We start from the raw sequence: 20391 nt of genomic DNA on the forward strand, positions 1-20391 counted from the left end.
CCTCAATAGAATATATGTAAATAAAACTGTGACATATAAATTTGTTATTAATATAACGATGACCATATAAAGTTAATTTAATTATAAAATAAGATTTCACTCTTTATAATTGTACAAAGAATGTTCCATTATTTTTAAAATTCTAATTTTATTTTAGTATCGATAAACGTATTTTTTAATTGTGACATCTCTTAGGCTAGCTGTAACCAATAGGAACGTGGAACTAATGTCACATGCCCGCAGAGGGGCTGGAGGGGGCCGAGCGGCATTTGAAATGAATGGATAGCAAAAGTTTCTGAACGTTCCACAGAATTAATGTAAGTCGCTGTTGTGTCAACAAGTATTTCGCCGCGCGGACGGTTCGCTCAACGTTGGCAAACCGTAACAACTTTATCTCGTGAAAGTGAGGTGTTGTGAAATAATAAAATGGATATTGTTTATTAATTGCGTCTCTTTCTGTGTAAAGTGCTCATATTACGTACAAACTGTAATACGATAATAAGGTAAGTCAACGTTTCTTATTTGATGATTTGTTAACTTTTCATCTATGATATTCAAATACCTACTTACCTGGTCACAATATCACTGCTTATCAATTTATCTAACGTTCAGTCGATAAAAATGTCTAATTAGCTTATTTCCTTACCGAAGTTAGATCCTTAATCAAACGACGTGAGTTTACAGGCGAGATAAAAAATACAATACAAAAATACCGATATTCGAAAATGTTACGTTAAGCACACAAAACTTAGTTATTCCGTTAAAAGGTTAAGTAAAGAGATGATATAACATTCGATTATATTTAAATATAAGTTTACATGCGTTATAAATTATATTAGAAGTGTTAAATACAAAATTTATATATCCATGAAAAAAGTTTTCTAAGATATTCTATTGGTTATCATTCACGGATTTAATTATTAAACTGGTATTTACTAAAAAATGAATAGCATAGAAAATAATTCTATCTGTTTCTTACAAATTTTAAAATATTACATGTACATGAAACATAAAAATATTCCAATATATCATAAATTTCAATTATAAATTGATAATAGCTATTCTATAATTATCCATTACAATTCATATGATACACAGGGTTTGCTATCAATGTTTAGAGATCCATATCTGCAACTTATTTTATCATTAGTTGATAGCAAGTTCTTTGTATCCAACAATTCACTTGGTTCCATTGTTTTATTAGGTGATAAAACACAATAAAATATCGCAATACTGTGGGATTGAGCAAGGTTAAATTGGGCAAGCATTGTTTGTTTAGAACAATATCGCTCCTAGTTTAGAAAAATGCTTATAGTGACTTGTACCCATGTTAATAAAATAATACTATAGTTAATTGTGTTTTAAATATGCAGCATATTGTTTAATTCTGGGTTAGCACCATATTATATAAAATACATAGTAAATGTATTCTATAGCTGAACAACAATATTCTGATTGACAAATTATTAAAAAGATATTTGCTTTTTAAGCTAAACATAGGTATAATATTACTAATCCCAATAATATTATTGTTATTGTTTCTATTCTGAAAACCAAAAGTATTCGACCAGTATTCGGGTGATTAGTCCCCCAAAGTAGGATTTTAATGGTCCAATTCAGCAAGGTGGAGAACATATTGAGTAAACCTACATGTATCAGATGAATTCTGCTTTATTTACACCCACTAATAAGTATGTTCCAAACCTTTAAAGAGACATTAACCATGAAGGAGGCCTTTCGTTTTGACACTATATACTATGTTTTATATTAAAACTTCACACTCAAATTTGGCTTGGTAATCTTACACTCTGTCCAGAATAAAGGTTCTTAAAAAAATGGACTAATATAACTAAAAAAGCAACTTCACACAATCTTTGGTATTATTTTGAACAAGAACCTAAAAATGGTAAACACACAACACAAGGTCAATTTATCAATCAATTAATAATGTTTTCTAGACTAATAATATATACTGACTAATATTATAAATGCTAAAGTAACTCTGTTTATCTGTCTGTTGCTATTTAATGGCCAAACCACCGAATAGAACTTGATGAAATTTGTTATTAAGCAAGTTTGAACTCCTAGGAGGGATATAGGCTACTTTTTATACCGAACAGGTAACCAATAAATAAAAAGTGAACGATACTGTGAATGACAACTAATATGAATACATTTATATATGTACTGTTTTTTATTTCCCAGAATAATATAATTCGAAATTTAAATATAATAAATTCAAAAAGGTCCCTTCAAGCACATTTGTATCGTCATGTAACAACATTAAATTGTTAGAAATACCATCAGTTAGGAACATGGATTCTTTTGAGAACTGCTCCGCAACTCTATAGTTACTATTTTCGACAATTAAATTACAATAAAGCACAATTGTAATTCTGAAATTTACCTATAGTGTGTTATCAATTTAATACAATATAATCAAGTCTCTTATAAAACAGATAAGATTGACCAGTAAAATTTTCCAGATATTTCCATATGTTGATTGAAACTATCAATTAATCTAGTCTAGAAACTATCAAATTGTATTTGCACTTCATAATAATTATTTGCTATTAACTATTAGATATGAAATAAAATAAGAATAAAAAAAAATACTTTTGCAAATGTTTATGAAGTTCTAAATGCATATTGGTCACTAAAAGGCAATGATATTATTCAAACGAACTCATATATATTCTAAAAAATACATTCGATTTAATAATGTATATTCTTGTTACAAGTTATCAATTCATAAAATATAATCATTTTTTCGATAGAAAAAATGATAAATTTTTAAGCGGTTATATTTATGTAATGATAATCGCTATCAGTCGCAACATATTTGTCATGCACCTGATATTGAGGGCTCCCTTATCACAAGGAGCTCAGTGACTACGTGGCCGCAAAGCTGTTAACACAAAGTATTAAATATGGCTGATTATCGCGCAGGAAAAGCTGGCATCAATGCCGAGGCTCAGGCCAGAATCAACAGCAAATATAACAATGACATCGCTCATGAAACGCTCGAATGGATCAAGAGAATTACGGGACAGCCGGAGAATACCGCTGGGGATGCTGACAATCTTTACGAAGTCCTTAAAGACGGTACCCTCCTTTGCAATTTAGTTAACAAGTTTCAAGATGGATCGGTCAAGAAAATCAATCAATCGACAATGGCGTTCAAGTGCATGGAAAATATCAACGCGTTCCTGGAGACCGTGAAGAAATTGGGCGTGCCTCCCCAAGAAACTTTCCAAACGATTGATCTATGGGAGAAGCAAAATCTTTACTCTGTTGTAATATGTCTGCAATCCTTGGGCAGGAAAGCCGGCACTTATGGCCTTCCATCGATCGGACCAAAGGAAGCCGATAGAAATGTTCGTGAATTCAGCGAAGATCAACTAAAAGCCGGTCAGAATGTGATTTCGCTTCAATATGGTACGAACAAGGGCCAACAGAGTGGCATTTCCTTCGGTAACAGACGTCAGATTTGATATGTACATTTTTGTTAATATTATTAACTAAACGTAATAAATATTTTTATTTTTATAATTTTTTTTTTTTTAATTTCGTAGTAAGGTGTGGTTTGTTGAATTAATAATTACACTTGAAAGAATGCGTAGCTTAAGGCGATTAGATAACGCTCGAATACTTGATGTAAAATGTGATTGTTTAATGCAATTTTATAGATTCAATAAAGCTCTCAATATGCGACTTATTATGTGCTGATACTAAATAATTTATCAAGTACTTAATTTTTGCTGGTTAATTTTATTTTGTTCGATTGTTTTATTAGTAAGTTTCTCTACATCATCTATTTCGGTTTTTAATGAGCCGATCAGAAGTCAGACCGACCGACGATTCATTCATTGAAAAAATATTTTATCCTCATGAAATATGTTGCTAACTGTTCGCGTTAGGTAAATGTTACATATTATCTGGTTGACTGTTTGACGTAACCTTTAGAAAAATATAATGTAATAAAATACCTATCTGAAGGTACAAATGACGTCACCACCGAGCATATTGATCTAACCTCGGTGCGAATCCGTTGCCTAGCAAGGAAAAGGTTACCTCCACGAGCGGTACAACTATAAAACCTTATCGTCGAAAAGATTTCATACAATTGAAGCAAATGCTTGTTACCTGATTAGAGTTCCAGAGGGAAATATAAAAAGGTGAAAATATAACTTATCTTTTGTGATACCTAGCTATCGAACGAACATAATTTTAATATGACACATTATATGATTAATCAGTAATGTAATAGCATAATTATAATGATATCATCAGTATATTACACTTTAAAATTTGTTTGATATTCGAAGAAGTTTTTATTGACGTAGAAAATTTCACAGGTTTATTCAGGTAACTTTGGAGATATTTTGTAAGGATACACGCAAACTCAAAGGAATTCGATCGTGATATGTTATTGTTTTACATGACTTTCGACTACAATAATTAATATTTTTAATATACTTTCATTAAATGATCAAAACAACTTATCTTATTTAATAGCGCTGAAGATAATATTGGTCTGCATTTTTTTGTTTTAAGCCGATACGAGTAACATAAATCAAATATATTTAATTGCTTAAAGTTAAGCCACCTGTTAATTCCTATTAAGATACTCAAAAGGCTTTACCTATAAGTTTTTAGAGAGTGATCAGTTAAACAATTCTGCGTTTTTTTCTTTTCATTATTAAATGAATTATGTTAGAAAGAGAGAAAATAATGTTTCGTTTATAATTAAGGCCATAACAAAATATACCCAAATGATTCCTACTAATTGACGAAAATTCCTAATTTTTGGGATAAATGATATAATCGTATTTTTTAACTAAACGATTTTAGACTGACATTAATTACTGTCAATGTAACAAAACATTAACGTGATTTGAAAACAAAAGCATACACGGCCGGAAGGTGTGGTCACGCGCCAGCAGTCAACGGAAGCACGGATGTCCGACCCCAGGTCATTTCGAATGTCTATTTTAAAAATCATCACCCCCTGCTCTAACGCTCGCATGATGTAAAAAGAGGAAAAGAGACGGATAATCTTATTATAATAACAGGTCGTATTGACGTGTTTTGGATATTTTTGTGCTTAATTTTTATTATACAATCGATCGATCGGTCTTGACCGGCATTTCTGAGCCTTGACCGGGCTCAGCCTGGATTACCACGGTGACCTAACTTCGCTTAGTCTATTACTTGTCGACTTTGATATAAAAAATCTTTACCGACTTGCCAACGAAAATCTTACTTTTTAAAGACTAATTACATGCATATTAATTTTCATATACACTCATGTTATGCCAATACTTTAAATTTAAAGCGATTGTAATTGTATGTATACCTAGTGAAAGTATTTATATAATAGCATAATATACTAAAACCTTCAAAACGTGCTGTATCTTCTTCTATAAGTTTTATGCTTATTGGAATAGTTGATTTTTCACATTAAGTTTTCGGGCACGTACCTCCTACTCATCATACTTAATACTGCAAAAAATCAATATTGGTTATTGTCTTGTTCAGTTTGAAGTGTGAGTGAGCCAGTGTAACTACAGTGGTTGGTGACGCACTGTTTGCATGAGGAATGATTAATATCTCTTACAATACCAACATCTATGGGCAGTAGTGACGACTTACCGTCAGATAGCCCAAATGCCAGACCTGACATAAAAAGGCCTCATAATAAAAAAAACCTCATTTATTACCTCTCATCGATGTATTGAACGTTAACTGTGTGAAAGTTACTTTAAACGCATGAGTTGATAAACTTCAATGAATTGGCAATTTTCCTAATGCTTTAGAAAGCGATTTATTTCTACAAATCATGTTACGAAGTTATTTCATCGGTTGTGTAATTCTGTACCAATGACGATACGGTCTAAGGTAAGTAAGTTTGATAAATCATTTACACAAACAAACACCAGTAACAACACTTTGAATCGACTATAAACAATTATTTGGACGATAATAGAAAAAAACTTGAAACAATTTACAAAACAGTTTTGGATACACTTTTTGTTCAAACGACAGTCAAGGCTCGCTGCTTTATTGACGTAGTGTAAAACTAGCTATCCGACCCAACTTGGCACGGCCAGAATAACGTTTAACAATCTACATTCAACGTTGATATTGAAGGACAAACACACAGAAAATTGGATCAAGTCGCTTTGTACAATTAAGTTAAAGTTACAAAACCATTGGATGATGGTTGAGGAGTTAGAGAAGATTGTATTTAGCTTGAATTACGACTGCTATACCTATGAAAGATATGCCGAATGGTTCCGGTAGAGTTGAATAGCGCAACCACGTCATATAGGGGTCGTAAGAGCTGATTGAGATAGTTTTTTCCAATTAAGTAGTTCAACCCTTCGTGCGACGTCGTGAATTCAACAGCTAAAGTATTCGTAAAGAGGATTTTAGTCTGGCAAGCGATCTTAAAAGTCTAGCAAAGCCTATTTCATACTTGTTGGTGGGCTTTGTGTAAGTATCTGGGTACCTACTGGCATTATTCAAGCCAAGCAGCGATACTTAGTATTGTTGTGTTCCAATTGGAAACCCTCCCAATGGGATATACCCATGTGAGCCTATAACTACAGGCACAAGGGACATAACTCTCAATTCCCAAGGTTTGTGGTGCATTGGTAATATAAGGAATGGATATATTTATGTGCCAATGTCAATATCATCTGGTTAATAAAAAAAAAACTATAAGTACCGATATCAAGTATAAGAAATAATATATAATTTATTATTCAAATATGTCATGAACAGAACATACAGAATATTTTTTCTAACCGCCATTCCCACGTTACACGATATCGATCGTTCTTGCAAGGCTTCGCTACGGTACGCCGATTCCATCCATATCTTAGGTGCTTACTATAATTTTCTCAGTGTTTACATATTCTGGACGAACTTGTAGCCAAATTTCCATCGAATTTTTGAATATATCGTCTTTTCTTATAGTAAATCAAGGAGATTTTGGAATATTGTTGGAACTTTCGAAAGTCTGAATCTTGCAGTTTTCTCGATCAAGTTTTAATAGCTATTTGTATTTGTGTCCAAGCCTTGAGTTGAGAACCGTTAGTCAATCTTCCGGAGATTATCCCGCTAACGGAACGACATCCGTTCGTTGGAACACGATATAAGCGAAAAGTACCATAACTGTATTATCGTAGCTCGTGATAATTAAATTAATCGTATAAGAAATCAATATGGTCATAGTGAAACTCAATATCTATGTAGTTTTGTTTTAATTAATATATAAACAGCTTTGCTAACGATATCTAAATTAGGACATCGAATTACAAATGTGACAAGTCATTTCTAATTGGCATAGTAAAATAAATATAAATATTTTATACATTTAAGTTTCAGTATAAAAGGTAAAGAAATATTCCGTTTATTTTTCGTATATATCGTGCTTTGCAACTCAACCTTTGGGCTATGCAGATATTGCGATGGCGGCAAATGCTTAATAAGCAATTTAACAAAGAACAATATAAAATATATATATATTTATATCGTGACGTTTAAATTGTGGACAATAGTCTCCCCTATTGTACATACCTAAAATTAGTTTATTCATATATATGTATTTAAATAACTATAATGCCCTGCTTGCATTCCAATTTTTTATAAGCTTTGTTTTTCTGTACTAAACTTAACAGAAACAAACCTTATTATTATTAACATTACAAATTAACCGAAAATATTAATGTCAGTCTTCAAACATGACGCTCTGTTATAATACAGAAATGTAGTGTCGCATATTTCTCGAGTGTTTTAGAGAAAATACAACATACATTATTATATATGAATATTTAATTGATTTAACGATTTTTTTTTTATTTCCAATCAAACTCCAAACAGAGCAGCAATTTCTGAGGTTAGCCCGTACAAATGTATACACTTTAAGTTATTGTATGTATTTTTATGACAGGTAGACTATATTGGATTTTAGTTAATGATGAAGTGGCCCATCCTGTATAAAGATATTGACCAATAGGCAGTTATCTGAAGCTATCTGGGATTAACGGTAGTAAAAGCTGTCAGATAGCTTTGTATATGTTTCCAGCACTCGTGATTTAATGCTTCGTGAAATACATTGATGTTTAGAAAGCTGGAGGTTTATGAAGATGAAACTTTACTTTCCAAGTGTGTGTATAACATCGGTTTAGTTTAATGGTAAAGCATTTATTTACATAAGAATTATTTACACTAAGGCATTGATTATATACAAATAAAAATTAAAAATAGTTAATGTACTTATCATGGACGCGTGGAATGGTGGCAAGCATGCTAGTAGCATTTAAATTTAGCGCCTAAGTAAAACTACTACCTAACTGTAAGTAATGGTCTTTCACTTTAAATTCGAAGAAATTGATTCCAACGACACTTTAAGTAGTGCGCACCAAAACAGTGAAACACAATTAGTAAGATTACAAAGTGATAGCCATAATCATTCGATATTTTCACATAGCACTTGTATTTCAATCGCCTGAGGAGGAAATTTACCTAAAGTTTTCATCAAACAAAATAAAACACTATTTCACTCAACGACATAATTTTACTTAAAAAATTCCGAAAACAACATCACCGACACTCAAAACGCCATTTTTTCCAACTCAAGGTCAAGGTTGTTTATTTATCTTTACACCTCCTGCCATTGTAATAGACTTCGTGGTCTCTATCAAATTTATTTGACATACATTTTTGTAGCATGGATCTAATGCATGAGTTCGAGTCGATAACAAGTATAATACAACCGATATCGAACAAATCAATTAATTTATTATTATACGTTATTGATTGAACTAATATGATTAGTTAAGCTAAAATCCAAATTGTTATTTTCATTAACAGGAAATACTTAAATGTACAAAATATTTTTGTATGTTTTGATAACGGTTAATACTGTGTGATAGATTGCAGTAAATTATTTTGCTTTTATTTAAATATAATGATTTTCGAAATTCTATGTAGATATTTTGGAGTTTTACGAATCAATCGACGTATTTAATATAATTTTGATAGGAATCGCGTTAGATAGAAGTTCTCGATCGGATTATTTTCTCCAATTATGTTGAAATAATAAGGAACCCCAATAAAATCCCAACAAATATGTACAACGTAAACGAACTATCTATATATATATAAAATAACAAGTCCTGACTGACTGATTCATCATCGCCGAGCGTAAACTATTAAAGTGGGCTTTGAAATTTGGTGAGTAGGATCGTTTTATTGAGTAGACAACCACTAAGAAAGGAATTTTGGAAATTCAACCCCTAAGGGGGTGCAATAGGGGCTGAACGCTTGTTAAGACATAATATCTTTGTCTGTCTGTACGATATCGGTCACGCTGTCCATAACGAAGACCAGTCCTACGCAGGAAATGTTATTTTGCGCAAACACAGGCACTCTATTTCTACACTTTCATAATCCAACCAATGTCGATTTATTAACTCCGGATTGCTACCGAGATTTACTCTTGAGATCAGCCTAACAAAGTGGAAAGTCGAAATCTTGAGGTTAGTTCATGTCATAAAGAAAATAATAAGTTATCTAAATATCGATCAAATTAAAATACATAATAAATAAGTGCACGTTAATTATGCTGCCTTGTTCGATTTATTTATATAATTATTCCGAAATCAATTATGAAGATTTGGTGAAATGATACCCAGGGAAAGATTGGCGATATCTAATATTAAACTTAATTAAAAAACATCCACGAAGTTCATTTCCATTGCAGGAGTTTCTTTAATCAAGAAATCAATTATTTGTTTAATGGCTTTTTGTTGTGCCGACAGGACACAGATTATTTCACCAATGTGACACATGGAAAACACAAAAGACACGAACGTGTTTGATCGGACAATTGAGAGAACAAATTTAATTAAATTTTCAAGATTAGCATACTATTAGCAATTTCCTTGTCAATCGTTAACCTACAACAACACAAAGATAAAGGTTTAAAACCAATCATCAATAAAACCAAACTAAAAATATTTTGGTTTCAAAACATACAGTCAATGTCCGTTTTGTTTTGTGCCAGATGTGACGTGAAGTACGTGACCCCATTAATGGTGCTCAAGTAAATGTATATATATTATTTTTAATATAGTTAGTTATATGGGTGATATGATGATAAGTGATCACCATCGACCATCTCATCGCCACCAGCCTTGAGAGCAAAAATGTTTGTAATTACACTGTATCACTCGACCTTCAAACTTGAACATTGCAATACTAGGAATGTTTATCAGTAGAATATCTGATGAGTGGTTGGTACCTACCCAGACGGACTTGCACAGAGCAGAGAGCTATCACCTAATAAAATTTGTACAAAAATATACATCTACGTACAGAGAAGCTTACCGAAAAACCTACTGACCTAATATTCATCTTGCTTTATACTATGTAAAAAAACAAACATGATACAAGAGATGCACTGCATTTGATGTCATTATTAATTATAGGAATAATTGTTTTTTAAACAATAGTATCCAGTTAGTTTTATTTATATCGTTTTACCTGCAGTGACGTATCTCACATCACGTATCCGTGTGAGGGGAACTGGATCAATTGATATGGCCCTGTGCCTCCCGTGACGATCTATTCGTTAATCGACATATTGATATAGATTGAACTAATTAATATCAACTACGACGATTACTAATTATTGCTAGTTATTTATAGATCATTGTACTATATTTATGATTGACAATTTTTTTTTCTTTTTTTGTTGCAATCATAGGTTTTTGTTTCTGACAAAAAAAGGAAGTCAATTTAGACGATATATCATTTTGAAATTCGGATAACCGAACGACATATTCTTATAGACTGCACTGTTATGTGTAATAAATTGTTACCATTGAGAACTGATCTGATGATGGAGCCAGCCGGCGTGAATAATGGCACTAATTAATTTCTACAACGCATTGAGCTTGTACAAATTTTGTTGTATGAAATTCATCAAATTACAAGAACAAATGTGTGTCTTAGTTTCATTTCAAACTGATCAAAGTTATACATTTTTATTTTGAAATTAGTTATGCGTAAATCTTGTGGGATTGTGTTAGGATTGGGCACAATAATAGAGCTACGGGTCAGTTTTTTTATAGCATAGGTATCAAATAAGCAAGACCCTCACCTGATAGAAAGTAACTACCACCGTCCATGGACATCTGCAATACCTGAGGTCTTGCAGGTGCGTTGGCAGTCTTTAAAGAATGTGTAAGACCTTCTTCAAGGTTCCCAAATGGTATTTGTAAAAATCCCCGGCGTAAGCTGGTTCCGCAGAGAGATTGAGAGAGGCAGAAAATGCCATAAAAATCGTGCTGTTGTGGATTTTCTTGGATTTTTAATCTGAAATAAATATTAACCATTCCTTACATCATCAATGCGTCATCAACCTTGGAAACTTAGATGCTATGTCCCTTGTGCCTGTAGTTACACTGGCTCACTCACCCTCCAAACATAAAAATACTGCGTACTGCTGTTTGGCGGTAGATTATCTGATTAGTGGGTGGTATCTACCCAGGCGGGCTCGCACGAAGCCCTACCACAAAGAACTTTCAACTCGCCCGTATACCATTGAGTTATGCCTAATAATATGTGGTACAAAATTATGAATATCTTCTTAAACTGTATCGACCTGGAATCTTTTACTCTCTTTTACTACTCGTAATGATTAATGTTACTAAATTGTTTCCTTGATAGCTTGTTGCGTAACAGAGCTACGTTTACACAGTAATTATATTATTTTACGTTTGTTAATCTACTGGAAGCCGGTACACCGGAAACGGCATCTTTGCGGCGGCGCTGTCTGTATCGCCTTTTTACGTTCTACATCTTGTACTGATTGTTTGGAATTGCGGAAGTGATGAGGTTTATATAATTTAAATCACTTTATGTAATTTATTAATTTAATTTATTATCAGTTTCTTGTTATGTATATATTCACTAGTTGTCTACTTATGCTTCGCTCGCATTTTAAGATATAAATAATTATTATAAAAAAAATAGCTGAATTTATTTCTTTGAGTTCAAGCTTGTTTCATTAAATTCGGTTCAGTAGCTTGGTCGTGAAAGAACAACACACACAGACAGACCGAGTTACTTTTGCATATATAATACTAGAATAGATACATGAATAAGCAATAAGTTCTGTTTAAAAGTCGCGCCGAGGGGAACTTTCTAAAATCGTCTAAGTTAAATTTAAATTAAATAAATTGCATATTCATAAAAGCTGGCACAGAGAGTATAGTCTAGTTGATATAATTTCGCTAAATAATATATTTGCTTTAAAATGTTTTAAATGTTGCTATTTTATTTAAATCCATATTGTTGAACGTCTTTCCTTAACTGTATTTAAACTGGTTTTAGGTTTTGAAAGTATACCACATTATAATAAACCCGTTTCCATTGCAGTCTGCATTGCCATTAATTCTTCCTTTGATACGAACTGCATAATAAAATAAATACACTACTCCATTGCAACGAAAATATTATATTTATAAATCGTTTTATTACTAATGTTATTTGGTGGTAGGGCTTTGTACAAGCCCGTCTGGGGTGTACCACTTACTCATCAGATATACTATGCCAAACGGCAATACGTATGATTGTGGTTCCGTTCACATGGAATGGAAAACATGCTATGTTTCTTGTGAACGAAATATTAACCGTTCCTTCCATCGCCAATGCGTCACCAACCTTGGCGATGTAAGTAATAGTTAATATTTCCTCCAGCTCCAATGTTATATTAGCGCTAGTGGCCACATTCCAATCTGTGGCCAATTCACTATTAACTTGTTTATTTTACTTATCGTCATCGCCAACACCAATACCATTACCATAGTCGTCTTCATCATGCCATTGTCTCGTTTGTGTTTTATACTTATAATATACTAATATACATTTTATTGGTTTCATAGAATCTTAGAGACCAAACTATTTCCGTAAACCATATATTACGGTGTCAAAGCCCTACCGATTGGATCGATGTTAGATAATCTACTGATTTACAACAAAAACATTGCTGTTTAGCGGTAGAATAGATAAATGGATGATACATAACTCTGGTAAGGTTTGCACAAAACACTAACAAATGTTTCAAAATTTAAAGCGATATTTTTAGTATCGCTTTCACTGATAGCATTCTTAATATTGCATTAGCGAATTTACCGGTTGCGCCGTCGGACCGTTGACTTTAACGAAATAGCTCTGACCGATATACAACCAGTTTTACTAACTGCACCAAAAGCGAGCCAGCCTTGGCATTGATGATAGATGACTAAGATCGTCTTGGTCGGAACAAGTTTTTACAAACGTGTTCATTTCTGCCTACACAAAGTAACCATACAGTGACTATTTAACAAAAAACGCATTGTATATGACGTAACGATATTCGATAGCTCGTATTTGCCTTAACTAATAAAATAACGTATTCCGTTGGGATGACTTTGAATTTTTCATCTTAATCATTTCACAAGGGGACTATTTTAAAACGTGATGCATATTTATAATAGTAATTATGTGTCTATTATTACTATAATTTCTTATTTATACACGATTTCATTTGTTTAACTTAATACATAAGTTTCGCCTGTAGTATTTATTAGTGAAGTACTCATTAGTTAAGAGATTTTCACACAGATTTAATCTATATTCTTGAGTGATTTTTCTCTCGATATCTCGAAGAATAGGCAGAGACATCTCACTGAAATAAGTTCGTCTTAGTCCGTCTCGAGTTACTAATCGTTTGTTTGTTTAATTACAATAAAATGATTTATAACAGCAACAAAAACTAATTAATGAAACTGTTAAGTTTGTATTCGTAATTTATGTCAAAACTATTCAGGTTAAATAAACTTTTAAACTGCAATGATAGAAAGATTCATTTTAAATGTTTTAGAGTTCCGTGTCAATGTTCTGGAATAAAGAAAACCAGGAACGTCTGTAAATGTTTAATATAAACGTAATTTTACATAGTTTGGAAAAAAGAGGCTCAGGTGGACGATTAGTGTCCTTTCATTGCCTATATCACAATTTAAAAAAGAATTGTCAAAAGTACCATGATTTATTTTTAACTCTATCATGACGTGTGTCATCACTGGTAGTTTGAACGTAAACTATGAATGTTTATTAAATATTATATTAGGCTTGTGTCAAACGAATGGTAGAGTGTAATTGTTTTTTATTAATTATATGTATTTGAAATTAATATAAACATTAGATTAGAATGTAAATGGTATTAGATAAACATTAGAATGTAATTATTTATAAACATTATATTTATATGTGCCAAATTTTATAATACCCCGTAAACGTAATTTTCATAAGAAGGGATACATCGCATTTTTACCGTATTATAAAGATAATATAGATTTCCACGCTCACTGATAAACAAAATCCTAAGACTTGTAAACAATACTTCCTATAGACTTACAGAGTCTGCATAAAGGGAGAACTCAAGTCACAAACAGCACAAGAATATGTTTAATATTGTGTCTATATATATTTTGTCGATACATACACGGAACCCTCATCATGCCAGTCGTAATAAACCTTGATCGTTTTGTTGTTCACGAAAATAATTTATTATAATATTTTTACGGTACTTATATTTTAGAAGCGTTTGAAATGGCTGAGAAAGATAAAATATGTATGAAATAACACACATCGATGCTCATAACACAATTTCATTGCGGTGTGAGAATAATTTAATACGAATGTTAATGTCTCGTGTTAAAACAACGATCCGTGAATCATTAAATCGAGTATAGCATTCATGAATTCTATAAAAACAACGGTATTTTAATCGTTTGTCCATATTTAATCATTAACTGCTAATCGCTGGCGTTTTTAGACGTGGCGTCTCAATAAGCTTGTGTATATATTTATTAATTTATTAAGAAAATCTCCCATTTAGAACATTTTCTTTTTGATACTGGTCACACTCAATAAAGCTTTCATAGTTTCAAGAACGTTCGTTGAATTTTTGCAATTTTCTAGCAACAACAAATTTAATATGATATTTTTCTATCGATATACTGAATATATGTACATATGTAAATGAGTTATCTAAAGAATCATATCTTTAATTTGTGATTGAATTCAAGTGTTCAAGTTTTTTCAATGCGAAGACCTTATCATTACGAAATTATAAAAATATATCTCTGTAATCGTAATGTACCGGGCGGTATTTACAAGTAAGTCTTTAAATACATTTTATGACGTTATCGCCTTATCCAGTAATTACCAAAACATTTGTAATCGTTCTTTATAATTTCTATGATTTATTATTAAGTTTGGCTGCAATTTCTGCTCGAAGCACTCGAGATATGTTGGGCCTGTTTTGTTACCCTTTTTTCGTTAAAACTATACACTGAAAATTGATAAATACATTTTGTTTGATAAAGTGCAATCTCCGAACATAGTTCTTACCGGTCTGGCGTATGGTGTTCTTAATAATTTTATAGTAATTTTTTTTAATGTCATCGGTGCTTCAGAATTAGTTATCTAAATGAAAAAATACGGTAAAATGAAATTGACGTTTTAAATTATCTTTATCTCAAGTGACGTTGCGTCTTATTGGCATAATAGCAGTTTAACTTGTACTCAAAATCAAAATAGCACTTTTGAATCATCATGTCATTTTTACTTGTTGGTATGGCTTTGTGAAAGCCCATGTAGGGTAGGTACCACCCACTCATCAGATATTCTACCGCCAAACAACATTACTCACTATTGCTCTGTTCCTGTTTGAGGGATGTGTGAGTCAGTGTAAGTACAGGCACAAGGTAACACAAGATAACATCTTGGTTCCCTTGCACCGCTATTGTCTATGGGCGTTCGTGACCACTTATTATCAGATGATTAATTTGCTCGTCCGCCTATCTATATCATAAAAAAAATAGTTAAATTAAATTTAAACCTACCACCGGTACCGGTTCGAGAACGTCTAAGAATAAACTACATAAATAAATAATTGTGAGTTAACGACTCCACAAAGGGTCTGCAAATTGGACTCATTAACTGAGTCATGGAACCTAAAGAGCTATAATATTTTATCTCAATCAATTAAATTGCGACTTGTAATGCACTGGGATGTCATGTAGCAAGGAGACGCAGATCAAAGTAAAAATGATGCTTACAAGAATCGATTTACAAAGGAGTAAAGATCAGCTTTGTCCTTCAATTTATGTGACATTGGTCGAAATCTAAAATGATGAATAGTACTCACTGTGGATACGAGAAAAAAAATCCGGAATTCACCGGTATTATAGTATATAAAGTATATAAGAAACATATCAAAATATACTTTATCCAATTATGGTCTTGCGAGCACAAATTAATCATTTTACACGATTAAATTAATTAAATCCTACCATCGGTTCGGAATGTAGAGAAGAACCTGCAAGACACTCTATGGTTACACTTTACTGGCAATCAGTTATTATAAATATATAACAATTAAGATCTGTTTGCAGTGTTGCCAGCAGGTTAAATCTTAGGTTGCATCGTAACTTGTTCTGCGATTGGAATGAAACCGTAATGATGACTCAAATTGTTATTCAACTAGATATAATGAACTCAATAAGTATATCGTGTTTTGTTTCAAATAAAAGTTACTTTGTAATTAAGTCATAATATTAAAAGGAGCGATGCGTAGGCGCACTGGATGTGAGCAGGTGTTCTCTTGTTACGCCTACATTTAAAAGATAATGAGTAATCTTCGCGTTCGTCGACTCTTATGCAAGTTTCCGTCATATCACATTACACATACTGTAAATTTCCCACAGCTGGGCTAAGGCCTCCTCTCCCTTTGAGGAGAAAGCTTGAAACATATTCCGCCACGCTGCTCCAATGCGGGTTGGTGATACACATGTGGCTGAATTTCGTTGAAATTAGACACATGCAGGTTTCCTCACGATGTTTTCCTTCACCGCCTAGCACGAGATTAATTATAAATACAAATTAAGCACATGATAATTCAGTGGTGCTTGCCTGGGCTAGAACCCGCAATCATCGGTTACGCACGATGCACGCGTTCTAACCACTGGGCCACCTCGACTCTTATACGCCATCTAGCATTATTTTGCGTGGTTTTACTGTCCCTACCGTATTATATTGTTTTTTTTTTTGTTATAGCATCATCATTGATAAATGAGCAAAGACATTGGTGTCGTGTATTTCCATTTACACCACACCCAATGCGCATATCAAAGTAAATATTAGCGGATATTGTCATAATATTTTTATTGATATTGACTTTTACAAAGTATTTTATTATGGATTGTCAAGAGTTACCGTTACATCATATGGATTCAAATGAGAAGGATCTGCTTGAATTACGATTTTGTATAAATTACATAGAATCAGTTAATACGAGACGAGATCCAGCGATTAATACATGTGTCTGTTATAATACAGAGTATATATATGCTTGACTAATGAGATTATTTTTTAATTAATTGAAGCCTGCATAGCGGCAGCTGAAATATAGACCGCCATATAACTCGCCCTAAAAAAGATTATCTTTATGAAAAGGAAACCTTGTGGGTGATTTTACTTATAGTCGAAATTCAATTTAAATGTCTGACTCTTTTATATGAAGTTAGATATTTTTAACCAGAAAATGTCCCACTTGCTGGCTCAGGCTTCCTCTCCCTGTGAGAAGAAGGTATTGAGCTAATTCTACGATACTGCTCCAATAGGGGTTGGTTGATACACATGTGATAGAATTTCATCGAAATAAGCACCGCCGAGCACGAGATGAATTATAAACTAACTAAGCACATGAAAATTTAGTCCTGGGTTTGAACCTGCAATCATCGGTTAAGATGCACGCGTTTTAACCATTGGGCCATCTCAGCTCATATAATATATTCGGCTGAACCGCTTTTGTTGAATTTTTGAGTGTGTTTGAGATGGATTTAGATACGAAATTGCTAGTATATATATAGCTATAGAACATTGTGTGATAGAATTTCCAGTACAAAATGGATTCTTACTTATATTATAGTTTAGCTGCACTCAGATGACGCGTTTGACTCGAACGCGTCATACATATTGTTCATTTTTTCTTACAAACAAAAAGTGAGAAATACTTAGTTCTCGTCTAAGAATTTTCATTGTGGCCGGAGCCTTGACGCGATAAGATAATGAAATGAACAAAGTCGTGCCATTCGTTCCGATGTCAAATAAATGACTTATTTTAATTTTTTAAATTATTTTCGTATCGATATGCTAACGTATCATATATTTATAGCGTGTTAACTTTTTTTTAAACAAATACCTATAAGGCTTAAAAAATGATTGTGTTGTTGAAATGTTGTTTTCGACGACCTCCGTGGTCGTGTAGTGTGTACACCGGTTTTCACGGGTACGCCACTCCGAGGTTCCGGGTTCGAGTTTTCTATGTTGTCTTGGGTCTGGCTGTTTGTGATACCGTCGTTACTTCTGATTTTCCATAACACAAGTGATTTAGCTACTTACATTGGGATCAGAGTAATGTATGTGATGTTGTCCAATATTTATTATATTTATTTATTTTTTTGTATCATATACCCTTTACTAGTAAAACCAGACAGACTTCCGGTTTGTTGGACATACCTATGTGTGGAAACGATTTTGATTTTTATTTAACCTAAACTATTGAAATGACATAAAATATCTAATTCTGAAATAACTCGTATCTAAGAAATCGTTTCGTTTTATAAATAATTGCCGGCATTATGTTACGAGAAGAGATAAACGAAGACAATAAAATATTGAAAGAAAGTAAATTGTATATATTTTTATCGAGTGTCTCAAGGTCAATCTAATTACAAGATATTTTGATTAATGAATATCAATTCGTCCACGTTGAATTCATTGCTGCGCAAATCGCAACCCGACCCCGGAGGTCGTCTGATACTAATTTAAATGCTCTGACTCATGAGAACTCCGGCGTATTGAGCGTTGTTTGATCGTCTTATCTCTTGAATCTCATCCCTGTTATCAAGAGATGCCATCAACATCTCTTAATGCGTCAGATGTTATCCTAGTTATTATTCTACATGTATGTGTGCGTATTAAATCGTTTATTGCGCACACATAAATGTAGAATAATAACTACTTCAATAAAAGAGCCGATTAAGTAAAAAAAAAATATATAAAAAAGCAAAACTCAGCCTCGACAACGAGTGTGCTACTTTTCTCTGTGGCAATTTATTAATTAAGAACAAGATTTTCAATATGACTCATATATTTTTGTATGATTTTGTACACACGCAAAATATTCTTTGTTGTGCTTCCTACGGTTGTTTGATATGAATATTTTAAGCAATAATCAAACGTAAAATATATTCAGTGTACATTGAGTGCAATAAACTGTTAAATATATCGCCTCAATATTTGCAGTATTAAAATAGTGTGTTATCAAAAAAATATTTGCTCATAAACATCTGCCGTTTAAGATATACCTACAAGTTCATGCGTCATGTGTAATCCAAGTACAGATCAAGGTTGTTGTTATTTGTTGCTGGTTGTTCATGAAAAACATTTGCATTTTCCTTTAAAATAATTCTTGAAACGTATCAGTTTCATAAAAATATTTAATAGAAGCATCATTAATTGTACACTCAGCAAAATTGGAAGGTGCGGCCATTCGGGTTCATTCGATGAAAATGCCATAATTTGAGGTTATACGGTCAGGTCTAATGTATACCGTGACCGAACTTTATCACGCCATTGGAATTTAAACTATAGGCTAAAGTTTTTAGGTATAATTTACCTTAGCATAATGTAACTGTCTTATAAGATTGCATTGAAAATCCATTGTTGTCCAACGCGCTCTAAAAATGTCGGGGGCCGGGACATGATTAATGCTAATGCTAGTCTGTTTAAAAAGGCAAATGTTTTATCGAGTTCCTTAACCTCGAATTCAATAATGACATAATACTTTTGAATTCACCTTAAAACAAATGAAATTGCCTGAATTTATTTTCTTATTATTAAAATAATTTAAAAATAGAAATTGATCTAGAAACGATAACACTAGTATTTATAATATAAACTCGACCATAGTATGTCGACCCTAGGCTCTGTTCCCTTGGCTTTTTAATTTCCCTAGTGATTTCTAGAAATTAGTACAGGTTTGCTTCGTTGTACAGCGAATTCCGCCAAAAATGCTTATGTGACCTCGGGTAAGATGAGTTAAATTCGCAACTCACGATTTAGTCGCCTCCTCGAACACCACGAGTTCTCTGGTTTTTATAGTTTTAAGATATAATCTCTGATAGTGCTGTACTGTAGAACTTTTGGTTCAGGAATCCAAAAAAAAAAATGGATCTAAATCGTTGTTAAATTAATATTTCT

At 32.6% G+C, this 20391-nt stretch overlaps 2 protein-coding genes across 3 annotated transcripts in view; both read left to right on the forward strand.

Moving 5' to 3' along the window:
* Positions 1 to 248: 248 nt before the first annotated feature.
* Positions 249 to 20391, forward strand: part of LOC113392188 (myosin heavy chain 95F) — a 44747-nt gene continuing 24604 nt past the window's right edge. For both annotated transcript variants that reach the window (XM_064215266.1, XM_064215267.1), the window contains exon 1: positions 249 to 503. The gene's annotated coding sequence lies outside the window, so the exon portion shown is untranslated. The remainder of the gene's footprint in view (positions 504 to 20391) is intronic.
* On the forward strand, positions 2859 to 3552 carry LOC113392171 (myophilin-like). Its single transcript, XM_026628452.2, has one exon. It carries the CDS (start codon positions 2931 to 2933, stop codon positions 3492 to 3494), a length of 564 nt encoding a protein of 187 aa, XP_026484237.1. The 5' UTR covers positions 2859 to 2930; the 3' UTR covers positions 3495 to 3552.

This window comes from Vanessa tameamea, chromosome 7 (genome assembly GCF_037043105.1).
Source record: "Vanessa tameamea isolate UH-Manoa-2023 chromosome 7, ilVanTame1 primary haplotype, whole genome shotgun sequence".
Lineage (NCBI taxonomy): Eukaryota > Metazoa > Arthropoda > Insecta > Lepidoptera > Nymphalidae > Vanessa > Vanessa tameamea.

Coding starts and splice junctions, on each gene's coding strand:
- LOC113392171 (XM_026628452.2), top strand. CDS start 2,931: ATGGCTGATTATCGCGCAGGAAAAGCTGGCATCAATGCCGAGGCTCAG.